Here is a 22,778-nt window from a genome sequence, read left to right on the forward strand (position 1 = left end):
ACATTGAGCTCCAACAAAAACCTGAATCGGAAAAAAAATCTGAATCAAAATCTTTTCTACACAATATGAAGCAATAGCTTCAAAGCAAGCAGTCTCAACTTCATATCCAGCCACAAACTGGATGGGTGCTGGTAAAGAGGGTCATCACCACCCCTTCATAGAGACAACTCACGTGTGAGGAGGCTCTAGAGCAATCTACACCTCCAGTCAAACAAAAAAGAATGAGCAAAGACATGGAAGAGCCTCAGCCACCTTCCTCTACATCTCCTCAACCACACTACCAACACATTCGGTCTCCCCAACACTCTCGGGGTGAGAATGTGGTAATTTCACTACCAGAATCACCACATTCCCTTTGTCTTGCACAAGATACAGGAGATGGCATGGAACACTTACATACTGACATATAAACCCTTGGTGTCGGTATGATGTCAGATATAGAGGCTTCTCCAGTTAGACCATTGCCACCTGATGACACTACTGCTTTCCCAAGAGTTAGTGGGGAGGACAGTGGCTTACCATTATGCTCCCCTTCATATGATCCTATAGAAGATGATAATTGTTATTTATTTTTTAACATTAACTGCTTCACAGAAATCCACTCAGTATCTCCCCATGCTTAAAGGAATATTAAGGCGTGCAGTAGACATTTTTCAAGATCCGACAAGAGCTAGGGTTATTACTCTTAGCATGGAGGTGAAATATAAGGCCTCTCCATATGACCCTATATACATCAGGAGTCAGATTCCAGCAGACTCTTTGGTAGTGACTAACGCTAGGAAGAGAGTTAACTCCCAAGATGCACCACGTCCCGATAAGGAGAGTAAGCTTATTGATGCTTCCGGAAAGCGTGTTGTAGCTCAAACAGCGAACCACTGGCGCAGTGCCAAAATACAGGGACTCCTAGCAAAATACGATATAGCCCATTGGGATGAAATGGAGCAGTTACTCCAATACCTCCCAGAAGAACATAAGAAAAGGGGGCAAAAAAATGTTAATGAGCAACAATTCATTTTGAATAGTTCTATACACTGTACCTTAGACTCAGTTGATACCGCAGCCAGGGGTAACAATGCTAGTGTCCTACTAAGTAGACATGCATGGTTGTGCATCTCTGGTATTTAACAAGAGGTGCAACAAACAATTTTAAATGTTCCTTTTGATGAGGAACATCTATTTGGCCCTTAAGTAGATCAAGCCTTAGAGAAGATAAAGAAAGACAACGAGGTGGCCAAATCCATGGGAGTGCCTCAGCACATAACAAGGGTCAGCAACATTCATCCTCACACAAAGGATCCTGTAGAGGAAACTATTTCATTGGTAGAGGTAACACAACCTCCCCTCGAACCTCTGCAACTATCTCCAAATAGTGACTTTCTCCAGCTTCCCTCTGAGCATCACATACCTGTACGAGGGCACCTTCAGTTCGTTTTCAAAAACTGGCAACACGTCACTGCAGATCAATGGCAGTTGGATATTATCCAACATGGTTACTGTTTTTAGCTTAGGTCTACAGCTCCAAATATATCACCTCACACCCAATCTCTCACAAGATCACATCACTCTCCTCAAACAGGAGGTTTAAACTCTGCTTGCAAAGGAAGGAATAGAACCAGTACCTGTTCAACATCAAGGAACAGGAGTCTACTCCCTTTATTTTCTCATCCCCAAGAAGGATGGCTCATTAGGACCCATACTGGATCTCAGACTCTTAAACCATTACATCATATCAGAACATTTCCACATGGTCACTCTTAAAAAGTTAGATCTAAAGGATGCCTATTTACACATTCCTATTCACTCAGCATATCACACATTTCTCAGGTTTGTCATACAAGGGAAGCACTATCAATTCAAAGTGATCCCATTCGGGTTTACCACAGCACCAAGAGTGTTCACAAAGTACCTAGCAGTGGTAGTAGCTCACCTCTGCAAATTAAAGGTTCACTTGTACCCTTACCTAGACGACTGGCTTATCAAAGCCATCTCTCGCAATCAGTGTCAGAGATCATCTGCGGCGTCCCACAAGGCTCCTCGCTCAGCCCGACTCTCTTCAATGTCTACATGAGCCCCCTCGCCGACATCGTACACACACACAACATCAACATCACCTCCTACGCCGACGACACTCAGCTGATACTCTCCCTCACCAAAGACCCCACTGGCGCCAAGACCAACCTGCAAGATGGAATGAAAGATGTCGCAGAATGGATGAAACTCAGCCGTCTGAAACTGAACTCAGAAAAAAACTGAAGTCCTCATCCTCAGAAACACCCCGTCCGTCTGGGACGACTCTTGGTGGCCCACGGCCCTTGGCACCGCACCAACCCCCTCAGACCACGCACGCAACCTCGGATTCATCCTGGACCCGCTTCTCACAATGACCAAACAAGTCAACGCCGTATCATCTTCCTGCTTCCTCACTCTCCGCATGCTCCGAAAGATCTTCCGCTAGATCCCCGCCGACACCAGAAAAACTGTGACCCACGCCCTCGTCACAAGCCGCCTGGACTACGGAAACACCCTATACGCAGGAACCACCGCTAAACTCCAGAAACGTCTGCAGCGAATACAAAACTCCTCCGCCCGCCTCGTCCTCGACATACCCCGCAACAGCCACATCTCCGCCCACCTGAGACACCTGCACTGGCTTCCCGTCAGCAAAAGGATCACCTTCCGGCTCCTCACCCACGCACACAAAGCCCTCCACAACAAGGGACCCGAATACCTCAACCGTCACCTCCAGTTTCTACACGCCCACCTGTCAACTTCGCTCCGCCAACCTCGCACTCGCCGCCGTCCCTCTCATCCGCCGCACCATGGCAGGTGGGAAATCCTTCTCCTACCTGGCGGCCAAGACTTGGAACTCCCTCCCTGCCAACCTCAGGACCACCCTGCATTCCGGAGGCAGCTCAAAACCTGGCTCTTCGAGCAGCAGTAACCCCCCTTCCCCTAGCGCCTTGAGACCCTCACAGGTGAGTAGCGCGCTTTATAAATGTATTTGATTTGAGTGTCTCACACACATTCAAATCACAATAGATTTACTTCACCAGTTAGGGTTCACAATCAGCATTCAGAAATCACATCTCACCCTTCTTCAGGAACAGGCTTACATTGGGGCCATAATCAATACACAGCCAGGCATAGCTTATCCAAATGCACAAAGAGTACATAACTTTCAAGCACAATGGGGGACACGTTCATTGCAGTTGTTTTGTCTTGCACAAACAATTTGGTATTGGGCAATTCGACACAACATTCACCTGTTAGCTGAGCACCTTCCAGGATCACAAAACAATTTTATAGACCTCCTCCGTAGGATGCAGCAACAAGTCCACGAGTGGGAACTCCATTCCAGAGTCCTGCAACCCTACTTCCAAAAGTGTTGTTTCCTATATAGATTTATTAGCAACAAAGGGAAATGCAAAATGCACAAACTTAACTATGTATGTCCCAGAAATATTGTTGCAAGGTAAAGGACGTTAAAGGACCACAGTTGAAAACCACACATTTGTCTTCTGTTTTTTATTTATTTATTAACTTATCTTTTAATTTCTTCTTTGGCTCTGTCCTCCACGTCCTTAGTCCTTTCAAGGTATAGACAACCTAGGTGGAACCTCTTTTGCCATTACCTTATAACGAAGTCCTTGCATCACTTTCAGTGAATCCTGTAGACTTTGTGCAAATGCCAGGTGGTGCCTCCTAGCACTTGTAACTGTTCATAAAATTACATTCCAGACCCTGTCTGACTCGTTGGAAGGGCTCTTTTGACATAGTCACCCAATCCACACGTTGGTTTCTGGTGTAATTTTGACTGAAAGTGCACTGGGCTCCTGCTAACGAGGAGCGCAGTGCCAGATCTCTCGCCCCCAAAAACTGCACATTCGTTTTTCCCCAATTAGCAAAACCTTTAACACTTGTAAGTCCCCAGTAAATGGGACCCCTTGGTACCTAGGGGTCGCTCATGGCTGCAGCAGATCCCTACTGGCTGTAGCACCAATAGTGCCACCCTGAGAAGACCCCTAAAGCAGCACATGACAGGCTGCCATTGAAGGTTGCATGTCTTGGTGTAGACAGAAATGAAAACACGACATGGAACACCACCTGTGTGCCATGCCTCCTAAACACTGCATGCTATATATGTAAGTCACCCCTCTGACAGGCCTTACACCCCAAAGGCAGGGTGCATTATATTACATGTGAGTGCATACCTGCATGAGCAGACGTGCCCCTGCCATGTCTTTGTCAAGTTTCGGACATAGTGACAATCAATCATCGGTACTTGTAAAGCGCAGCTACTTATACGTTAGGGTCTCAAGGCGCTAGGGGGGGGGGGTGGCACATGTCGCGTATACCAGTGATGTGGTTTAAAAAAAGCCATGTCTTCAGTTCCTTCATGAAGCTGAGGAGGGAGGTGATTTGTTTGATGTGGATAGGTAGGCTGTTCCTGGCTGTGGCTGCGAGGTAGAAGGAGCGTCCTCCTATTCTGGTTTCTCTGATGTGGGGTGCTTCTGCGAGAGAGAGCTGGACTGAGCATAGGGCTCTGTGGGGAATGTAGAAGTTGAGTCACTGGTTCAGGTAGTCTGGTCCGGTGTTGTGGAGGGCTTTGTGTGCGTGGGTGAGGATCTTAAGTGATTATTTTCTCTATGTGGAGCCAGTGCAGCGTACGTAGGTGTTGCGAGATGTGGCAGTGTCGGGGTAGGTTGAGGATCAGTGTGGCGGCGTTCTGGATGTTTTGAGATTTGCGGGTGAGTTTTTTGTTGACACAGAGTGAATTGCTGTTGTCCAGTCTGCTGGTGATGAGGGCGTGTGTGACAGTCTTTCTATGTTCGAGGGGGATGCATTTGAAGGACTTGCATAGGAGGCGGAGGGTGCGGAAGCAGGTGAAGGTGACTGAGTTGATTTGATGGTTCATGCTGAAGTCGGGGTCCAGGATGATTCCGACGTTGCAGGCTGTGCTGGCTGGGGTAGGTGGGTTTCAGAGTGTGGGTGGCCACCAGGAGTCGCTCCATGTGTTGGGTTGATAGCCCATGATGAGTACTTCTGTCTGGTTTGTGTTGTTGAAGGCAGCTGTTTCTCATCCAGTTGGCGACTGCTTCCATGCTTTTGTGGAAGTTGTCTGGCCTTGCAAGGTTCGTTAGAGAGGGAGAGAATACGTTGGGTGTCGTCGGCCTAGGAGATGTTTATTCCGTAGCTTCTGACGAGGGTGGCTAGTGGGGCCATGTACACATTGGACAGCGTGGGGCTGAGAGAGGATCCCTGGGGCACTCTACAGGTGGTGGGTGTGGGATCTGCGAGGAAGAAGGCGAGTCTCACTTGTTACGTTCGGCTGGAGAGGAAGGATGGGAAACAGTCAAGGGCCTTGTCTCTGCTGGCTTCGTGGAGTCTTCTTATCAGGGTGTGATGGGTGACTGTGTCTAAAGCCACCGAGAGGTCAAGTAGGATGAGTGCCGTCGTCTCTTGTCTAGTAGGGAGCGGATGTCTGTTGCAGCCAGGAGGGCTATTTTGGTGCTGTGGTTTGACCTGAATCCGGATTGGGAGATGTCGAGGATGTTGTGGTCTTCTGTAAACGTGGTGAGTTGGTTGTTGACTGCTTTTTCAATGACTTTCGCAGGAAATGGAAGTAGGGAGATGGGCCTGAAGTTTTTGAGGTCGGTGGGGTCTGCCAAGCGTTTCTTGAGGAGGGGGTTGATCTCTGCGTGTTTCCAGTCTGGGAAGGTGGCAGCAGCTAGTGAGCAGTTGATGGTGAGACGGAGCTTGGGGGGCGTGGGGGCCCCAGAGTGTATGGACTTCATTGTTTTCAGCATTTCTGATCTGGAGGGGTGTCCAGGTGGAGATTGTTGGTGTGGGGGTTTGGTGGAGGGGATTCTGCGCGTAGGTTGCCCTTGCTGAAACTGTCGTAGATGGTCTTGATTTTGTGGTGGAAGTAGGTGTTGAATCTGTCTCAGAGGTCCTGTGAAGGTGGGATGTCTGTTGTTTCACTGTTGGGTTGGGCGAACTCCTTGATGATGTTGAAGAGATCCTTGCTGTTGTGTGGTTGTGAGGAGATTCTGTCTTGTATAGCTTTCTTTTTGGTGTTTCTGATGAGTTGGTGGTGGCAGCTCTGAAGTTGCTGTGGGTTTCTGGGGATTTGGTGTTTCTCCAGATTTTCTCAAGGCGGCGACACGTGCGTCTCGATTCTCAGAGTTGGGGGGTGAACCAGCTGGCTCTCTTTGCATGGGGGGTGTTATTCTTTTTAGGGGGGGGGGATGTGGTGTTGGCGCAGTCGGTGATCCATTTGTGGAAGGTGTGTGCTACGGTGTTTGGGTCGTCGTGTGCGGTGATGGGGGCGGCAGTGAGCTGATCGTAGGGTATTCTTGTCCAGTTTCTATGCAATGGTTGGAGATGGGGTCTGGTGATGGTGGGTGTGTTGAAGGTGAAGTGGATGCATCAGTGATCTATCCATGATGGTTCCAGTGTGTGGCTGAAGGTAGCAGAGGTTCCTGTAGTGAAGATAGTTTCGAGGGTGTGTCCTGCTGAGTGTGTTGGCTCTGTCACGATCTGTCAGAGTCCTATGTTGTGGAGGTTGTCTAGGAGGGATGCGGTGTTGGGGTCTTGTAGATTCTCAAGGTGGAAGTTGAGGTCTCCCAGCAGGGTGTAGTTGATGGCTGTGATGGCTTGTTCAGAGATTCAGCCCATGATGGAGTCGGCGAATGGTGTACGAGGTCCGGAGGGGGCAGTAGATGATGGTTCCCCCTGATGGTGGATGTCGGGCTGGTCTGTAGCATGAAGTGGAGGTGTTCCATTATGTTTGTGGATTCTTCAGAGTCTCCGGAGTGTGTGTTCAGGCAGAGGTTGGACCTGTGGACAATGGCAATTCCTCCTCCCCTTTCCCCACGCCAGCTGGGGCAGTCTTTCCGGGCGATCGTGTATCCAGGGAATCCATCTTGAATGCATCTGCTGGGCGGTGTTCACAGTGAGTTCCTCAGCTACATGATGGCTTCTCCGAATATAGGGATGCTTAGGATCAAACATCTGAGATGAATAAACCCTCACTCATGCCAGTGAGCGATTTATTAATAATTGCACTCAGAGGGCACCTTAGAGGTGCTCCATTAAAACCTACCAGCTACTAGCGTATTGACTGACTGTTCCTGATTAGTTCAGCCGCCTTAGACACATTTTGTCCTCCCCTGATGAGCCAGTGCTCTTGAGGGCCAGCACTGGGCGGGGGTGTTAGCACCTCCCCCAGGCAGGATGGGCATTCCAGGGCGGGGATCTTCAAAGGGCTAGCTGCCTTAGTAATCTGACCTAGGTCTCTCCAGATGGCAGAGTTGACCAGCGGAAGTGGTCATAAGAATGGTGTAGTCACCCTGAAGGTGGTCAACCCATTGGCTACTACATGGCACTCCATGTAACGCCCCTAAATTGAGTATTTGGGTGGCACTTCTGAACCCCTGAACTCAGATCTTTATGACCTATGAAGAAGAGGACACAGAAGTCACACCTGCAGAAGAGGAAACGAAGCAGCTGCTGACTTGGTACCAGACCCACCGACCTGCCTGCTGAGTTGACGGACTGTGCCCAAAAGACGACTCGTCTTGCAGCAGAGCATTCAGGATGACTGCCTGTCTGCCACAAAGACACTTGCTCCCATGAGCAGCGAATCTGCTCTGCAACAAAGTCTCAAGAAGCGACTCTGCAGCCTCCTAAACAGCAAAGACCCAACACCCGAAGTGACCTCTGCGTCTGATGTCCACGACCTGAGGTGAAACCAACCAATGGTCCCAGCAAGCTTCCGGCTGTCCAAAGTCAGAGTCTGTAGGAAAGTGTCCCTTTTGGCATGGTTATCCTATCACTTTTTGCTTGATATTGATGCTAACTTGACTATGTGCTGGGATCCTGCTAACCAGGCCCCAGCACCAGTTATTTTTCCTTAAACTGTAATATTGTTTCCACCATTGGCACACCCCTGGCACACAGCTAAGTCCTCTTGTAAAAGGTACCAGTAATACTAAGAGCTCTGTGGCCAGGGAGAGTCCCTAAGGCCTGCAGCATGTATTGTGCCACCCTAAAGGACCCCTTACCAAACACATGCACACTGCCATTGCAGATTGTGTGTGCTTTTGGGGAGGAAAAAGGTAAGGTCGACATGGCATCTCTCCCAGGGTGCCATACCCACAAACCACTGCCTGTGGCATAGGTAAGTCACCTCTCTAGCAGGCCTTACAGCCCTAAGGCAGGGTGCACTATACCACAGGTGAGGGCATAGCTGCATGAGCAATATGCCCCCTACAGTGTCCAACTCCATTCCTAGACATTGTAAGTGCAGTGTGGCCATACTAAATACAAGGGCTTGGTAGTTTGTCATTACAAACTCTGCAGCTCCATAATGGCTTCACTGAATACTGGAAAGTTTGGTATCAAACTTCTCAGCATAATAAACCCACACTGATGTCAGTGTTGGATTTATTGTAAAATGCACACAAAGGACATCTAAGAGATATTTTACCAACCCTCGAGTGTAGGGCGGACTGGTCTGTGCCAGCCTGCCACTAACAGACAAGTTTCTGACCCCCAAAGAGTGGGAGCCTTTGTGCTCTCAGGGGTGAGGAACAAAGCTGCTGTGGGTGGAGGTGCCCCTGCAGGAACTGCAACACTTGGCGGTGAGCCTCAAAGGCTCAGGCTCCCTGTTAGTTATTGGAGATGCCCGACCCATTTGGCACCCGACGCTGTTTGCACCCTGCACCCAGCTGCCTCTGTGCCACTGAGGGTGTGTGTTTGATGCTGACCTGTGGCCCCACCAGTGCTACTCTAAAGCAACCCCCACACCCCAGCCTGTGCCTTGAAACTGTGAGTACTTAACCTGCAATCTGTTTTTTTCAGAGTGCACCCAGTCCTCATAGAATTCCGTTGAAAATCCAACATCAACTTTGGTCTCTGCACCCTACCGCCCATGTGTTGCTGTTGGTGCACTTTTTTTTGGGGGGGGCGAGGTCAGCTTGAACTTCAACCGGTGGGCATACTAATCCCCGAAGACTGGTATCATAAGTTGAGTACTTACCTGTTAACTGCTAACACTTTTCCTCCCCCAGGACTGCATTGGTTCCTAAGAGAAATTGCACTGTCAGCCTTTAAAATTGAAAAGAGTTACTTGTAAATTTTTAATTGCGGTTTGCAAACTTCTGAGTGTCAGGGAGACCCTGAGAATTCTTAAATACGGCTCAAAGGCTGTGATAGTATTCACAGTCACTAAATACCTAGAGCGTGCATGGTACGTTAGATGGAGGGGGTTGCCCTAATGGAATTTTTAACTAATTGACTGTACATATTGCATTTTCCGTGTTTATAGAGGCATGCAACTAGTAGCCAATTATATATTTGAGCTCTGTCACTAAACGTGTCCTTGGTCTATTCTTCTCACATGCACTTTAAGATTTTACTCTACGTAGTTCCAAATAATATATTCTGGAGGCGGATTGTCTCCTTCCCCCATATATATTTGGGTAGTATCTCAGGTTTCCATACATGATAAAATGGAAGACATTATTGCACATTTCTAGGTAATTAATATGGTTCTGTGTATTCTGTCTTGGGCAGCAGATGATCTATTAGATTAGCATTGTTTTTAAATATGCTTTCCCTCCTTTTATTTGAATATGTATTTAACGTTTCATTCTAAGTAGTTTTAAATATATTCTTTGTCCTAAATTATTAAAATCATATGTGTATTTTATATGGACTGTTTTACAAATGTACATTTTTATATATCTATGTATGCTTTTGTTTTTTTTAATCAAAATAAAGTAACTACTACTTGAAAACTGTTTTATCTGCAAAACCTAAACAAAGTACATTTGATAAATATGCTTGATACCCATTTACAACTGTACTTACCTGCTACGAAGACCTTTTGACTTTAGTAATAAAGTAGCAACATATATTTTTGCTATATAAAAACATTGGCCTGGAGTTATTCATTGTGTGTGCCTCATTTCGTGACTGTGTGTACACAAATGCTTTGCATTACCCTCTGATGAGCCTAACTGCTCGTCCACACTGCCACAAAAGAAAGCATTAGTATTATCTACTTTAGCCACTGTTATGCCTCTGGACTCCGTGCACACTAAACCTCATTTTGGTATAGCATATACAGAGCCAGCTTCCTACAGTGTCCACTCAGGTTTCTTGGACGCCCCAACTTGCCTGCAGCCTCTCCTACAGCCATCACTGCACCTGTCCCTCCTGACCCAATCCGAGGTGGGTTACTGGTGCCAAAGGATCCACTGGGTCTCCTGAGCTCAAGTCTCCCCTGATTTCTCTTCTGCTGGAATCATTCCTGACAACGCCTGCAGCCTCAACACGCAGGACCCCATGGACCCAAGTGTTCCCGGACAGAGGAACCTGACACCTAAGGTCACCCCTGGGCACTGGAGAAAATGACCAAATGTGCACCTGTGTCCCTGAGCACCTCAAGTATACACCTTACCTGACTGGTTTCCAAGCCAGAGATTTCAGCCTGCCTTTCCAAGGACCAATTCCCATTGAAACCCATTGGGCGCCCAACGCCTTGCTGCACCCCAGCACCCGGCCTCCCCAGTGCTGCCCGGAGTGACCTGCTGGTGTGGTTCTGATTAGTGTCCAGTACTCACCTTAACTCTCCGTAAGTGGTTGTTCACTGTGTATTTGCAGAACATTGTTTTCCTCCATAGGTTTACAATGAAGAATCCTTCATTTTTAAAAAAATGTTTAAACATATATATATATATTGTTTTTAAACTAAAGTATTAATGCTTGAAAACGTACTTAACTTGTAACAAAGTTCCTGGGTTTAAAGTATATGTAAATAAAAGTATAGTTTTTCCAAATTGGTCTCCGATTTAGTATTTGAGTGTCTCATTTATTGTCTCTGAGTACAGCAATTGCTTAGCACTACCCTCTGATAAACCTAACTGCTCAACCACACTAGCACAAAAGTAGAGTTTTAGTCTTATCTACTTTTGCCTCTGCTAACCCATTGGGAATCCACTCGACTCTCTGCATGGTGTTCTTATTTTTAGTGCACCATATAGAGAGCTTCCTACAATGTCACCAGGATAAAAGTATCACAATATGAAATATATATATATATATATATATATATATCCAAAAAAACGAAAAGCCCAGGCACCAGTCCATGTTAAAATCCAAGCATTTAATAGCATTTCTGAGCAGCAAGACAAAAAATCCTGACGCGTTTCGGCAACAGCATGCCTTGTTCACAGGTAAATAAGAACAGGTGTGAGTGAGCCAGTGCTTTTTAAATACAGTCATGTGACTTCAATAACCAAACTCCAACTCCCATAATGCACAGTTCCATATAAATAACTTCCTGAACTGGAGCGCTTAATTTCCATATACCCGCTCTCCTTCATGCAAACAAGGCATTTATCCGAGAAATATATTGTGATGGAGGTGAGCAAGGGATAGGAGGGAGACAGTGTTCCTCTCCTCATACTTTTCATGTATTCCTTGTATAGCTGTTATCATGCTGGGCAGCAACTGTAAAAGCAAGTGGACTATCAAGTAATGGATACCTAATGCACACAAGAACATTTATATGGTGAGCTGAAGTACCTGTGACGCTATTGCAGCTACGTTGTAGTAGAAATATATTTTTGTTCTTTAATGAGATCATCTGTTTGAGTCACTTCTTTCTTGGATATTACATTTTCTTGTGGCTCTTTGTATCCTTTGGGATCCAGATTTTTGCCCTGGCTGGCTGTTGTTTTCTTGTGATCCTGCATCTTCCAGTATATATATATATATATATATATATATATATATATATATATATATATATATATATATATATATATATATATATATATATATATATATATATATATATATATACATGGGGAGGGATAGATGGGGAATTTTTTAATGAATTGTGAGTTAATGGTAGGATAGCAGATCTGTTTAACAGATTGATTATGTTAAATGACTGTCGTTCTCTATCATTCTTTTCCTGTATCTGAGATAGTTTAAAAACTGTACATTGTATTGAAAGGGTTTTAATGTTTTGGTAGATATGTTTGTCAATCATTATTTTCTCTTTTTTTAGGACACCGGTATCAGTGTAAGAAAAAGAGTGATAAAAATATTGCGAGATATTTGCCTTGAACAACCTACTTTTCCAAAAATTACAGAAATGTGTGTAAAAATGATTCGCAGAGTAAATGATGAGGAAGGAATAAAGGTAATATTTGCTTCTTACATGCATTTTGGCATGACTTCTAAGCACTTCTTGATTAAGGGAAGTTATCATTTTGCAGATTTATCTTTACGAGAATATAATGTAACAAATTGGTTTTCACTTAGCTGTCTTTTTTTTTTTAGTAGCTTCGTGTAGATTGGTAAGCTTGTCATTGTTAGTTTGAAGCATTACTGCACAATGTCAGACATTGTATGAGCCATTATCAATTGCCGTTTCCACTTAATATTTCCTAATACTACTTCTAGTGCTCATTTTCTTTTCTTTTTTACTACAACTTAGAGGAGCTGATACATTTCTTGCATTTGTATAGGTATCTGCTCCCACTAATTGATAATAATTTTAGACTGTAGGAAGCTGGCTCTGTATATACTATATCAAAGTGAGTTATAGTGTGCACAGAGCCCAGGGGCTCCCCCAGAGGCTTAACCGAAGCTAAAGTAGATAATAATGCTATTTCTTGTGGTAGTGTGGTCAAGCAGTTAGGCTTATCAAAGGGTAGTGTAAAGCATTTGTTTTGTAAACACAGACAATAGAGGAAGCACACACTCAATGACTTAACTCCAGACCTATAGTTTTTATATAGCAAAAATATATTTTCTTATTTTTAGAACCACAAGATTCAAGTTTAGTATTTCACACATGTATCAATAGCACTTTGTTTGAAATCAATAAGTTATATTGTTTTTAAAATATTGGCAATTATCTGTTTAAAAGTTGACAGTGCAATTTTCAGAAATTGTTCCGGGGGAAGAAAAGGTAGATCACTTACATGTAAGTACAACACTTGCAGTTCCAGTCTCCGGGGGTTAGGAAGTCCACAGGTTGGGGTTCAAGTTAACCCCAAACACCCACCACCAGCAACACGGAGCTAGCTGGGTGCAGGGGTCAAAGATGAGGCAAAATTAACATGGGCTTCTATGGAGACTGGGGGCACTCAGTTTCAGATCTGCAGGCAGGCAAGTACCCGCATCTTTGGAGGGCAGACCTGGGCATTTAGAGAAGCACTGGGAGGGCCACAAGTAGGCACCAAACATACACCCTCAGCGGCACTGGGGTGGCCGGGTGCAAACAAGGCGTCTGGTTGCCAATGATTCTCTATGAGGGGACCCGGCGGGTCACTCAGAGGCTGCAGGTGAGGTCCAGGAAGTCGTCTTACGCAAATCACAGGCTGGACCAGGAGGAGGGCCATCTGATGAACATTGATGCACCGGAGGTCGGGTTCTCCAAGGGCTGATGGTGCAGAGTCTCTTTAGGTGTCGAATTTCCTTGTCCGGAGCTTTCGCGGGCATGGGGTGACCTAGGGAATTCCTCTGCAGGCATTGTTGTGGAGAGGTCACACTACCTGTCACAAAACCATTTGGCACCCTTAATTTCCTTGTCCTCTACCCGGCGAGAATAGGAGATGGTCCGTATTTATTCTCTTGGCTTAATGCGGGCAGCAGGTGTACTGCAGGCATCGTGGTACCTTACTTATTTTAGTACAGTTTGAACCAGTGATTCTTAACTTGTGATCCGAAGACCCTTAGTGGCCTGAGAGGCATACCTAAGGGGGGTCCCTGAATGTTTTACAAAAGTAATATTATAATTAATAACATATATTTAATAGGCAAAAAATTAACATTTGAAAACCTTTTCTGTATTTGATAGAAAAATAAACACAATAGTTACATATTTGAGCTTCTGTTTGGTGTATACTTGTTTTTTGTATTTTAGTTTTAGGAAGCTGGCTCAGCTTATGGTGCAAACCTTTGGTGTGGCACCCTATGCTGAGTCCAGGCAACCCTTAGTGATAGTGAATATGTGTCCAGATAGCAAAAGCTCTCTAGGGGTAGCAGAGGCGAGCAGCTGAATGTAAAGCACTTGCAGTACCACCGTAGTCCGACAGTAACTCACAAGCAAGAACCACACAAGTGTTGCAAAAATAAAGGATATTTAATTAAAGCACTATTAGACTAGCATTAGTATATCTCCCTTTGGGGATGTCTACACACAATATGTACACAAAATAACCATCAGAAATAGCATAGAAATACACAGGGCCCTATGGAGGGGGCGAATAAATACTTTAAAAATGAAATGTGAAGTAGTTATCCCAATCAAGGTAAGTGTGCTAGTTAGCTAGGGGTAGATAAAAACACCAGAGGTAAGTACAGTAAGGGTTCCCAAGCAACCGGGTACAAGGTAGTTACCTACCCAGTTGTCCCATAGTCTAACATAGAGAGTAGTGGTTGGAGTTTGTGAATTTCAGAACCCTTACCAGTGGACCCTGAGGAAACCAACAGATGAGAGGATGGCTGGAGAGGACCCCTACCCTAGGATATCCAGAGGTCAGGAGTACCTACAACAGGGACCCAGATGCAGAGGGACTCACTGAAGTCAGTGTATGCATCGGATTGTCCAGCTGCTTTCAAGACCCGTGTATCAGGCCAGTGGAACCGAAGGACGGATTCCAGACGTGGAAGACCCTCAAAGGAAGGGGAAAGAGTCCAGCACCCTTGGAGGTGCCCAGGTGGTGCAGGTGGCAATGGTCACCACCTTCCTGAAGGTGAAAGTTTCTGCAAGTCAGTGTAAAAAGTCCAGCTGCTGGGTCCAGGAGCTACAGAAGTACCCAGGAGTCACCTATGAGCTGTCCCTAGACTGTCGCCGGATTACAGGATGGTCAGGTGACCAGCCATGTCACCAACAAGCACTGGCAAATACAAACAGGAGCTGAAGAAGACTTTACAAAGTTTTTGGGACCAGCAGGGTCCAGGAGACTCTATTCAATCAGGGTAATTGGGGCTGGCCGTCCGCAGGCAGGAAGGCCAGCTGAAGTCGATGGAGCCCCACGAGTGACCCACAGTCAAAGGACACAGTCATAAGGATTCCTCACTACAAAACAGAAGTCCCACTTAATATGATCTGCAGGACAAGGGCTGATATTCAAGTTGCTGAGTGCTGGAGACCAGGGCTTCTTGGTGCCTGAAGATCTCCTAGAGAAAGTCAACAAGCCTTGGTAAGTGCAACAGTCGCGGTGCACTGGGGTTTCCAGTCCAGTGGTAGGAGCAGGGGCCCGCAGCCTCTCAAATTGAATAGAAGACAAGCAGGACCCAGAGGAGGCCACAGACTCACCACCTGTGAAGCAGGATCTTCAGATGTCTGTGGACAGCAGACCTCCCAACCTGTCAACATTGACCTGAGGTGCCTGCTGATGCAGGGGGACGGACTCCTTCACTCCAAGGGAGATTCCTTTATGCTTACCGGTGCAAGCAGAGTCCTTGTGACCCTGAAGGATGCACAACCTTGGATACTGCAGAATTCTTGCAGGATCCAGAGGAACGATGTTGCAATGGGAGTCTTACCACCAGAAGCAGGTGTGTTTCAGTTCCCAAGCAGACCAGCAGTGTTTGCAGAGGGCAGGAGCAGAAGATGCCTTGCAGAGAGTTTCTTGGAGAGTCTTGCTCGATGAAACTGAGGACCCACCCATGAGGGAGCCCTTAAGTAACCCTAAAAGGGGGGTTGGTCACTCTCTGAAGTGACCCACCTGTCAGAAGGGACGTCATCTACCTGGCCTAACTAGTCAGATGCTCCCAGGGTCCTCTGCGCATCTTGTTTCCAAGATGGCAGAATCAAGTGGAAGAGCTCTGTGCACCTCCCTAGGGGAAGAGCTGGAAAGGGGGATGGTTTCTACACTGGTACAAACCAGATTATGCACAGAGGGCACCAGATGTGCCATTCGAAGCAGTCTAGTGGTGCGCAGAGTTCACCCAACCCCCACCATTAGACACCTAATACACAGGGGGAGGTGGTCACACCTCTCCCTTGCAGGAAATCTTTTGTGCTCCCTCTTCGGCCTGTGCATGGCTCACCAGCAGGAGGGCAGGACAGTGTCTGGGGTAAGCAGCAGCGTGGGCTGGCAGCTAGACCCCTTCAGGCTGCACCGGTAGAACTGGTGGATCTTCTAAGGAACCCACAGAGTACATGGTATCATGCAACTAAAACTGGAATCGGTGTAGTTGCATGATTACAACATGTTTGATACCAAATAAGCTGTGTTTTGAAAAAGCCATTATATAGTTGGACCACTCGTGCTGACCAGTGTCCACTAAATACCTTAAGATGGCTTCCCCGAACTTACAAAGCCCAGGAAATGGCCTGGTGTCTGTAGGGCGCCCTGCCCATGTAGGGGTACCCTCACACTTGGAGTCATTCACCCTGCCCTTATACTAAAGGGCCTATCAGAGGGGTGACTTACAATGTCTACGTGGAGTGGTCAGCTTTGGCGGTGAAAGGTGTATGCACCATTTCAGGCAGTCTGCAGTGGCAGTCACAGTTTGCATGGACTCCCATGGGTGGCATAATACATGCTGCAGCCCACCCTCATGTACCAATGTTCTGGGTACCAAAGAACCATATCCTAGGGACTTACATAGGTGCACCAGTATGCCAATCGTGGGTGTAAAAGGTTATCAGCAATCAAATTTAGGGGAGAGAGAGCACTGTCAATGGGTTTCCTGGTTAGCAATATCCCAGTGAACTACAGTCTAAACATACTGACATCAGTCAAAAAGTGGTGGTAACCATGCCAGAAAGATGGCACTTCCCTACATTAGTGCTTAGGTTGGGAGCCCCTGGCTTCCAATAATGGATCAGTGAGGGGCCCGGATTCCAGTAATGATTCAGTGGTTGGTCCACAGAAGTCAAAAGATTAAGAACAGCTGGTTTAAACCATTTTGTAGCCTTTCAGTTGCAGAGATCGGCAAAAAAAGGTGCAACCCTGTCACCTCAAATAAATGAGTAATCAATTCTGCCCCTGATGACCATGTCCTGCTGTTGAGGCTCTGCCAGTCCTAGTGCTCACTTTGTATGACATCTGAGCTTCTGGTAACAGACTGAAGCAAATAGAGGGAGCTTGCCTACTATATAGGCCTGACCTGTTGGGCCCTTAACAGGTTTTTGGACCCAGTGGGCTTGGCTTCGACACCTGGGCTCTACAAACTGCACTTCACCTCTAGTAGACACCTGGGTGTTAAGGCAGCCTTCCAGAATTTATGTAGGTGCTGGACTTTGGTATATTTATTTCTAAGAGCTATATTTTAGATTATTTTAGGGTACTTGATAACTCTTGATATTATTTGGTACCATGGCTGGTTACAGAGTACAACAGTCACATAAAATGAAGCCCTCATGTGCATGCTAGTAAATTAGAACTATCTGATTGAAACATTTAGTTTCAGATTCCTTCTAGTCGAATTTCCCCTAGGCATCCACTTGATCCAGTGAGATTTGTGAGCAGTACCCCCTGTGTGACGCTAGGTGGCATCAGTCGGCTCCACCTCCATCTTCGGTGCCAGCTATGACATTGCGGATCCCATATAGCCGCCACCCGGCTTGCTGACATCAGTTCTTTTTTAACCGCCCTGTCTCCTGCTTAAGAGAACCTGCAGAAGAAAGGCGACGCGTCCTGCAGGGGGAGTCCAGCGACCTCTGCAAAACCTCCAGAGGACCCCCTCCATCACAGAGGATCAAGAACTCCAGTGGACAGAGGCACTGTCCAAAGTAGAAAAAAAAATACCTCTTCTTAGGACTCCCACCTCACTCCGGACATGAGTCCTGACCCCTGTGCACCAGACGCCTATGGCCCGTGTCCAGGTGTCCACCCAGCAAGAAAGGATCCCCAGGCGATTGGGAGCAAGAGCCCAATCTCCACAACAATGCCTGCAGAGGGAATCCAGAGGACTCCCCTGACCGCGTTCTCCGGATGAAGATATCCGACGCCTAAAGAATACACTGCACCCGCACCCCCCATGTCTTGGAAAACATGTCCTCCAGTGCATCAGCTAGCCCTCTTCCCTGTCCAGCCGGAGTTTGCCAGAGAAGCCCCCCAGGACCTCGTCTGCAGCCTCAGAGTGACCTCTGGGGTCCCCTCATTAAGTTGCATTGAAAACCCGATGCCCTGTTTGCACCCTGCACCCGGCCGCCCCAGTGCCGCTGAGGGTGCGTGTTTGGTGCCTATTTGGGGCCCCTCCAGTGCTGTCTTGAACCCGCCTGGTCTGCCCTCCAAATTCAGAGTACCCCCTGTCTCCATCAGGGATGTGGAATTCCTATCGCCCGACACCCGGGACATCTTGTTTGGGGTCAAGGGCAACAAGTTTTTATGTTTACTTTGTCCTTGGGACAAGTAGGCCCAACCCTCTGCAGCCCAAACCCTTTGGCTGCCTGTTTACAGAGAGTGGAGCTCTCTGCAGTTGAGGTAATGTGTTTCCAAAAGATAATGCTGTTCGAACTTGTATTTATGGTTCATTATTTGAAAGCCTTCATTATTAGGGTGAGTGCTGTAAATAAATGTTTTAAGGTCACACTTCACTAATTGCTTTGGTTCCAGTACAAAAAAAAATAAACGTGTATACACATGTTTGAAAAGTTTAGGCTATGAGGCGAAGTATAATGCTCCCAGAATGCTCTCTGATTAGATGCAAATGAAGTGTCTTTTAGTAAAATGTGTTGATGCATTCTAGTATTTCCCAAAAATATTTCTAATGGGAAATCAGTGTAACCATTTTCAACACGATTATGGGAAGCAGGAAAATAAACAAACACTGACAAAGCCAACTGATCTGACATATTTTTTATAAGTCTTTTAGTTTCATCAATGCGTGTCTTGTTTTGACATGGCTTTTGTAACACTTTATTGTTTTGGGAGCTACCAGGCCCTCAACATTGTAACAAACACTGGCAAAAAAAAAAAAAGGTTTTTGAACTCTAAAAGCACATGTTGCCACCAGTGGCATAACAAAGGCCCCGCAGCCGCCCTCCAGGGGGCCCCTTCAACACAGCACCTGCCCTGAGTGAGTCTGGAGAGAAGGCTCCTCCATGTTCTTTGCAAAGGGGCACCCTCCAGTTTCGTTACGTCACTGATTGCCACTGTAGTTCCTGACACTGAACAAAACTACTTTGTGTGCCAATATGCTCCTTGTGGAAGAGCAGAATGTGATCACTCACAGTAAAGCCAGCCGAAAGAGAGAGAAATAGAAGTTTAATAAAAACAAAATGTCTTTGTTAACACCAGACCTAATTAGGGACCAAGACCCACATGTAGGTAGCTTTTTGCATGTCGCAAACAGCGACTTTCGCTGTTTGCGATGTGCAAAAAGCACATTGCGATGCACAAATCCAGTTTTGCGATTTGGTAACCTGGTTACCGAATTGCAAAATGGGTTTGCGACTCGCAATTAGTAAGGGGTGTTCCTTTCCTAATCGCGACCCGCAGTGCAATGTAGGATTGTTTTGTGACCACGAACGCGGGCGCAAACCAATCGCAGTTTGCACCCATTTCAAATGGGTGCTAACACTTTCGCAAAAGGGAAGGGGTCCCCATGGGACCCCTTCCCCATTGTGAATGTCACTGTAAAAAAAAAATTCAGAGCAGGCAGTGGTCCTGGGGACCACTGCCTGCTCTAAAAAAATGAAACAAACGTTTCATTTTTCATTTTTGTAATGCATCTCGTTTTCCTTTAAGGAAAACGGGCTGCATTACAAAAAAAAACTGCTTTATTGAAAAGCAGTCACAGACATGGTGGTCTGCTGTCTCCAGCAGGCCACCATCCCTGTGAGGGCCGCCATTCGCCAGGGGGTCGCAAATTGCGACCAACCTCATGATTATTCATGAGGTGGGCATTTGCGAAGCCCTTGCAAATCACAGATGGTGTCAGGGACACCATCCTACATTCGGATTTGCGACTCGCAATTTGCGGGTCGCAAATCTGAACCTACCTACACGTGGCCCCAAATTCTTAAACAAAGTCACAAAAGTGCACCCATGGTATATGTGTTACCCCTATAAAATATTTGTGAACTGTATTTTAGCATGGGTAAATACGCATGTGTAGATTTGCTCATGTGAAAATCTGTTGAGCATTTGTAAGTTCATTTTCCCTCCAGCCACTTTCTTCCCAACCCTGGAAGAAGTTCTAATTCTGCCATTGTCAGGAGTAAATGTGCAACCTTTCTTATTATGGGAAAATATTAGAGAGAAGCTGGTGAAAATCTTTAAAACATGCAGGTTAGTAGGTTTGCAGACTCAAAGGCATTCCAGCCCTGGAACTATTGCTTACTGCTTCCTCCAGCCCCAGTATGCAGATCTGCAGAAAGGTGGCAAAATAAGGAAATTGCTACAGTAGGGATTGAAACTGCAAGTATTCAAGCCCTACTATGGTAGTAGCCCTGGCATAATCAGAGAGGCTATTATCAGAGCTCTTACATAATGAGATTGCTGCCATAATTTGTCGCCACACTACATGGCACCAAAGGGACAAGTAGATCTTTTTACAGGACAAGTAGATTTGAGAAGCAACCTGTCCCCTGGACAAGTAGATATTTTAATAAATTCCACACCCCTGCTCCATAGGAGCCCACATTAAAATTGCTCAACTTTGACTTCTGTACCCAACCTGCCCTGTGTTGCTGGTGGTGAGTGTTTGGGGTTGACTTGAACCCCCAATGGTGCACTTCCGATACCCCAGAGACTGGAACTGTAAGTTGTGTACTTACCTCTAAAACTGTACTTTTCTTCCCCCAAGAACTGTTCAGAAAATACACTGTGTTCACTTTTAAAATAGACATTCTCTTTTTCTTAAAAACTTTTTACTTGACTAAAGTGAAACAAAGTTACATTGATGTCTATGCTAAGTACTTACCTGCAACAGTATTTATTTCTGACTGAATCTTGTGGTTCTAGTAATAAAGTAACAAAAATATATAAATTGCTATATAAAATCCTATTGATCTGGAGTTGTTATGCTTGTGTGTGTACAACAAATGCTTAACACTACCCTCTGATAAGCCTAACTGCTTAACCACACTACCACAAATAGAGCATTAGTATTATCTATTATTGCCTCGGTCAAGCCTCTTGGGGAACCCCTGGACTCTGCACACTATATCTCAATTTGATTATGTATATACAGAGCCAGTTTTCTACAGAAGGATTTAGGCAATCAGGGCCAGGATTATGCCCACTTCCCAACGGAAGTGGTCATGAGAAGGGTGTAGTCACCATAAAGCTGGGAAGCCCATTGACTGCCACATGGCACTCTGTTTTGCCCCTAAATTGAGTATTTAGGTGGCACCCCAGAACTCTGATTCTGTCGACCTAAGAAGAAAAGGACACAGAGGAGTCATACCTGCTGAAGAGGAAAAGAAGCAGCTGCTGACTTGGAACCAGCCCCACTGGCCTGTCTGCACTCTGCAAATGGCTGTGTTGGTTTTTGGTGTACACTTATAGGTGAAGCACCCTGTACTGAGTCCAGGCAACCCTTAGTGACAATGTAGGCGGTTCTAGATAACGAGGTTTCTTTAAAGGATAGCTGTGGAGAGCAGCTGAGGTTTAACCACGAGGGTGCAAGAGGTTGCAAATACCACACAGGTCAGTCAGGGATGTACACACAGTAAAGAACCACATCAGTGCGGCATATTCACAAGTGGTGGCTAGAGCAGCAGAGTTCCACAACGTGTCTCTACACTCGGAGCCTGTCGAGGATGACTTCCTCTTCAACACCCTCTCTTCCACACATAGCACCTACCAAAGCCTGCCTATGCTCCCAAGAATGCTAAGGCACGCAAAGGACATATTCAAAGAGCCTGTCAAGAGTAGGGCAATAACACCGAGGGTGGAAAAGAAATATAAAGCACCTCCCACAGACCCAGCTTTCATCACCTCACAACTGCCACCAGATTCGGTTGTGGTAGGGGCAGCTCGCAAGAGAGCAAACTCTCACACATCGGGCGATGCACCACCCCCAGATAAGGAGAGCCGCAAGTTCGATGCAGCCGGTAAAAGGGTCGCAGTACAGGCTGCAAACCGGTGGCGCATCGCTAACTCTCAAGCGCTCCTAGCGCGCTATGACAGAGCCCACTGGGACGAGATGCAACACCTCATTGAGCATCTACCCACAGAACTACAAAAGAGGGCGAAACAAGTGGTTGAGGAGGGCCAAAACATCTCCAATAACCAGATACGCTCCTCTATGGACGCAGCGGACACAGCAGCAAGAACAATTAACACGGCAGTAACCATACGAAGGCACGCGTGGCTACGAACATCTGGTTTTAAACCAGAGATACAGCAGGCGGTGCTCAATATGCCATTCAATGAGCAACAATTGTTTGGACCTGAAGTGGACACGGCAATTGAGAAGCTAAAAAAGGACACTGACACTGCAAAAGCCATGGGCGCGCTCTACTCCCCGCAGAGCAGAGGCACTTTCAACACCTTCCGCAAGACAACCTTTAGAGGGGGGTTTCGGGGTCAAGCCACACAAGCCAGTACCTCACATTCAGCACCGTCCACCTACCAGGGACAGTACCAAAGGGGAGGCTTTCGGGGCCAATACAGAGGAGGACAATTCCCTAGAAGCAGGGGAAAATTTCAAAGCCCCAAAACACCTACAACCAAACAGTGACTCACACGTCACTCATCCCCTCCACACAACACCAGTGGGGGGAAGAATAAGTCAGTATTACCAAGCGTGGGAGAAAATAACAACAGACACTTGGATCTTAG

The 22,778-nt window shown here is 46.4% G+C and overlaps 1 protein-coding gene across 17 annotated transcripts in view; it reads left to right on the forward strand.

Annotated features, from left to right (window-relative positions):
- Positions 1 to 22,778, forward strand: part of NIPBL (NIPBL cohesin loading factor) — a 1,341,000-nt gene that overhangs the window by 960,872 nt on the left and 357,350 nt on the right. For all 17 annotated transcript variants that reach the window (XM_069221119.1, XM_069221174.1, XM_069221201.1 and 14 more), the window contains one exon: positions 12,086 to 12,220. In XM_069221119.1, coding sequence (XP_069077220.1) covers positions 12,086 to 12,220 — 135 coding nt within the window. The remainder of the gene's footprint in view (positions 1 to 12,085; positions 12,221 to 22,778) is intronic.

The sequence above is a fragment of the Pleurodeles waltl genome, chromosome 1_1 (genome assembly GCF_031143425.1).
Source record: "Pleurodeles waltl isolate 20211129_DDA chromosome 1_1, aPleWal1.hap1.20221129, whole genome shotgun sequence".
NCBI lineage: Eukaryota > Metazoa > Chordata > Amphibia > Caudata > Salamandridae > Pleurodeles > Pleurodeles waltl.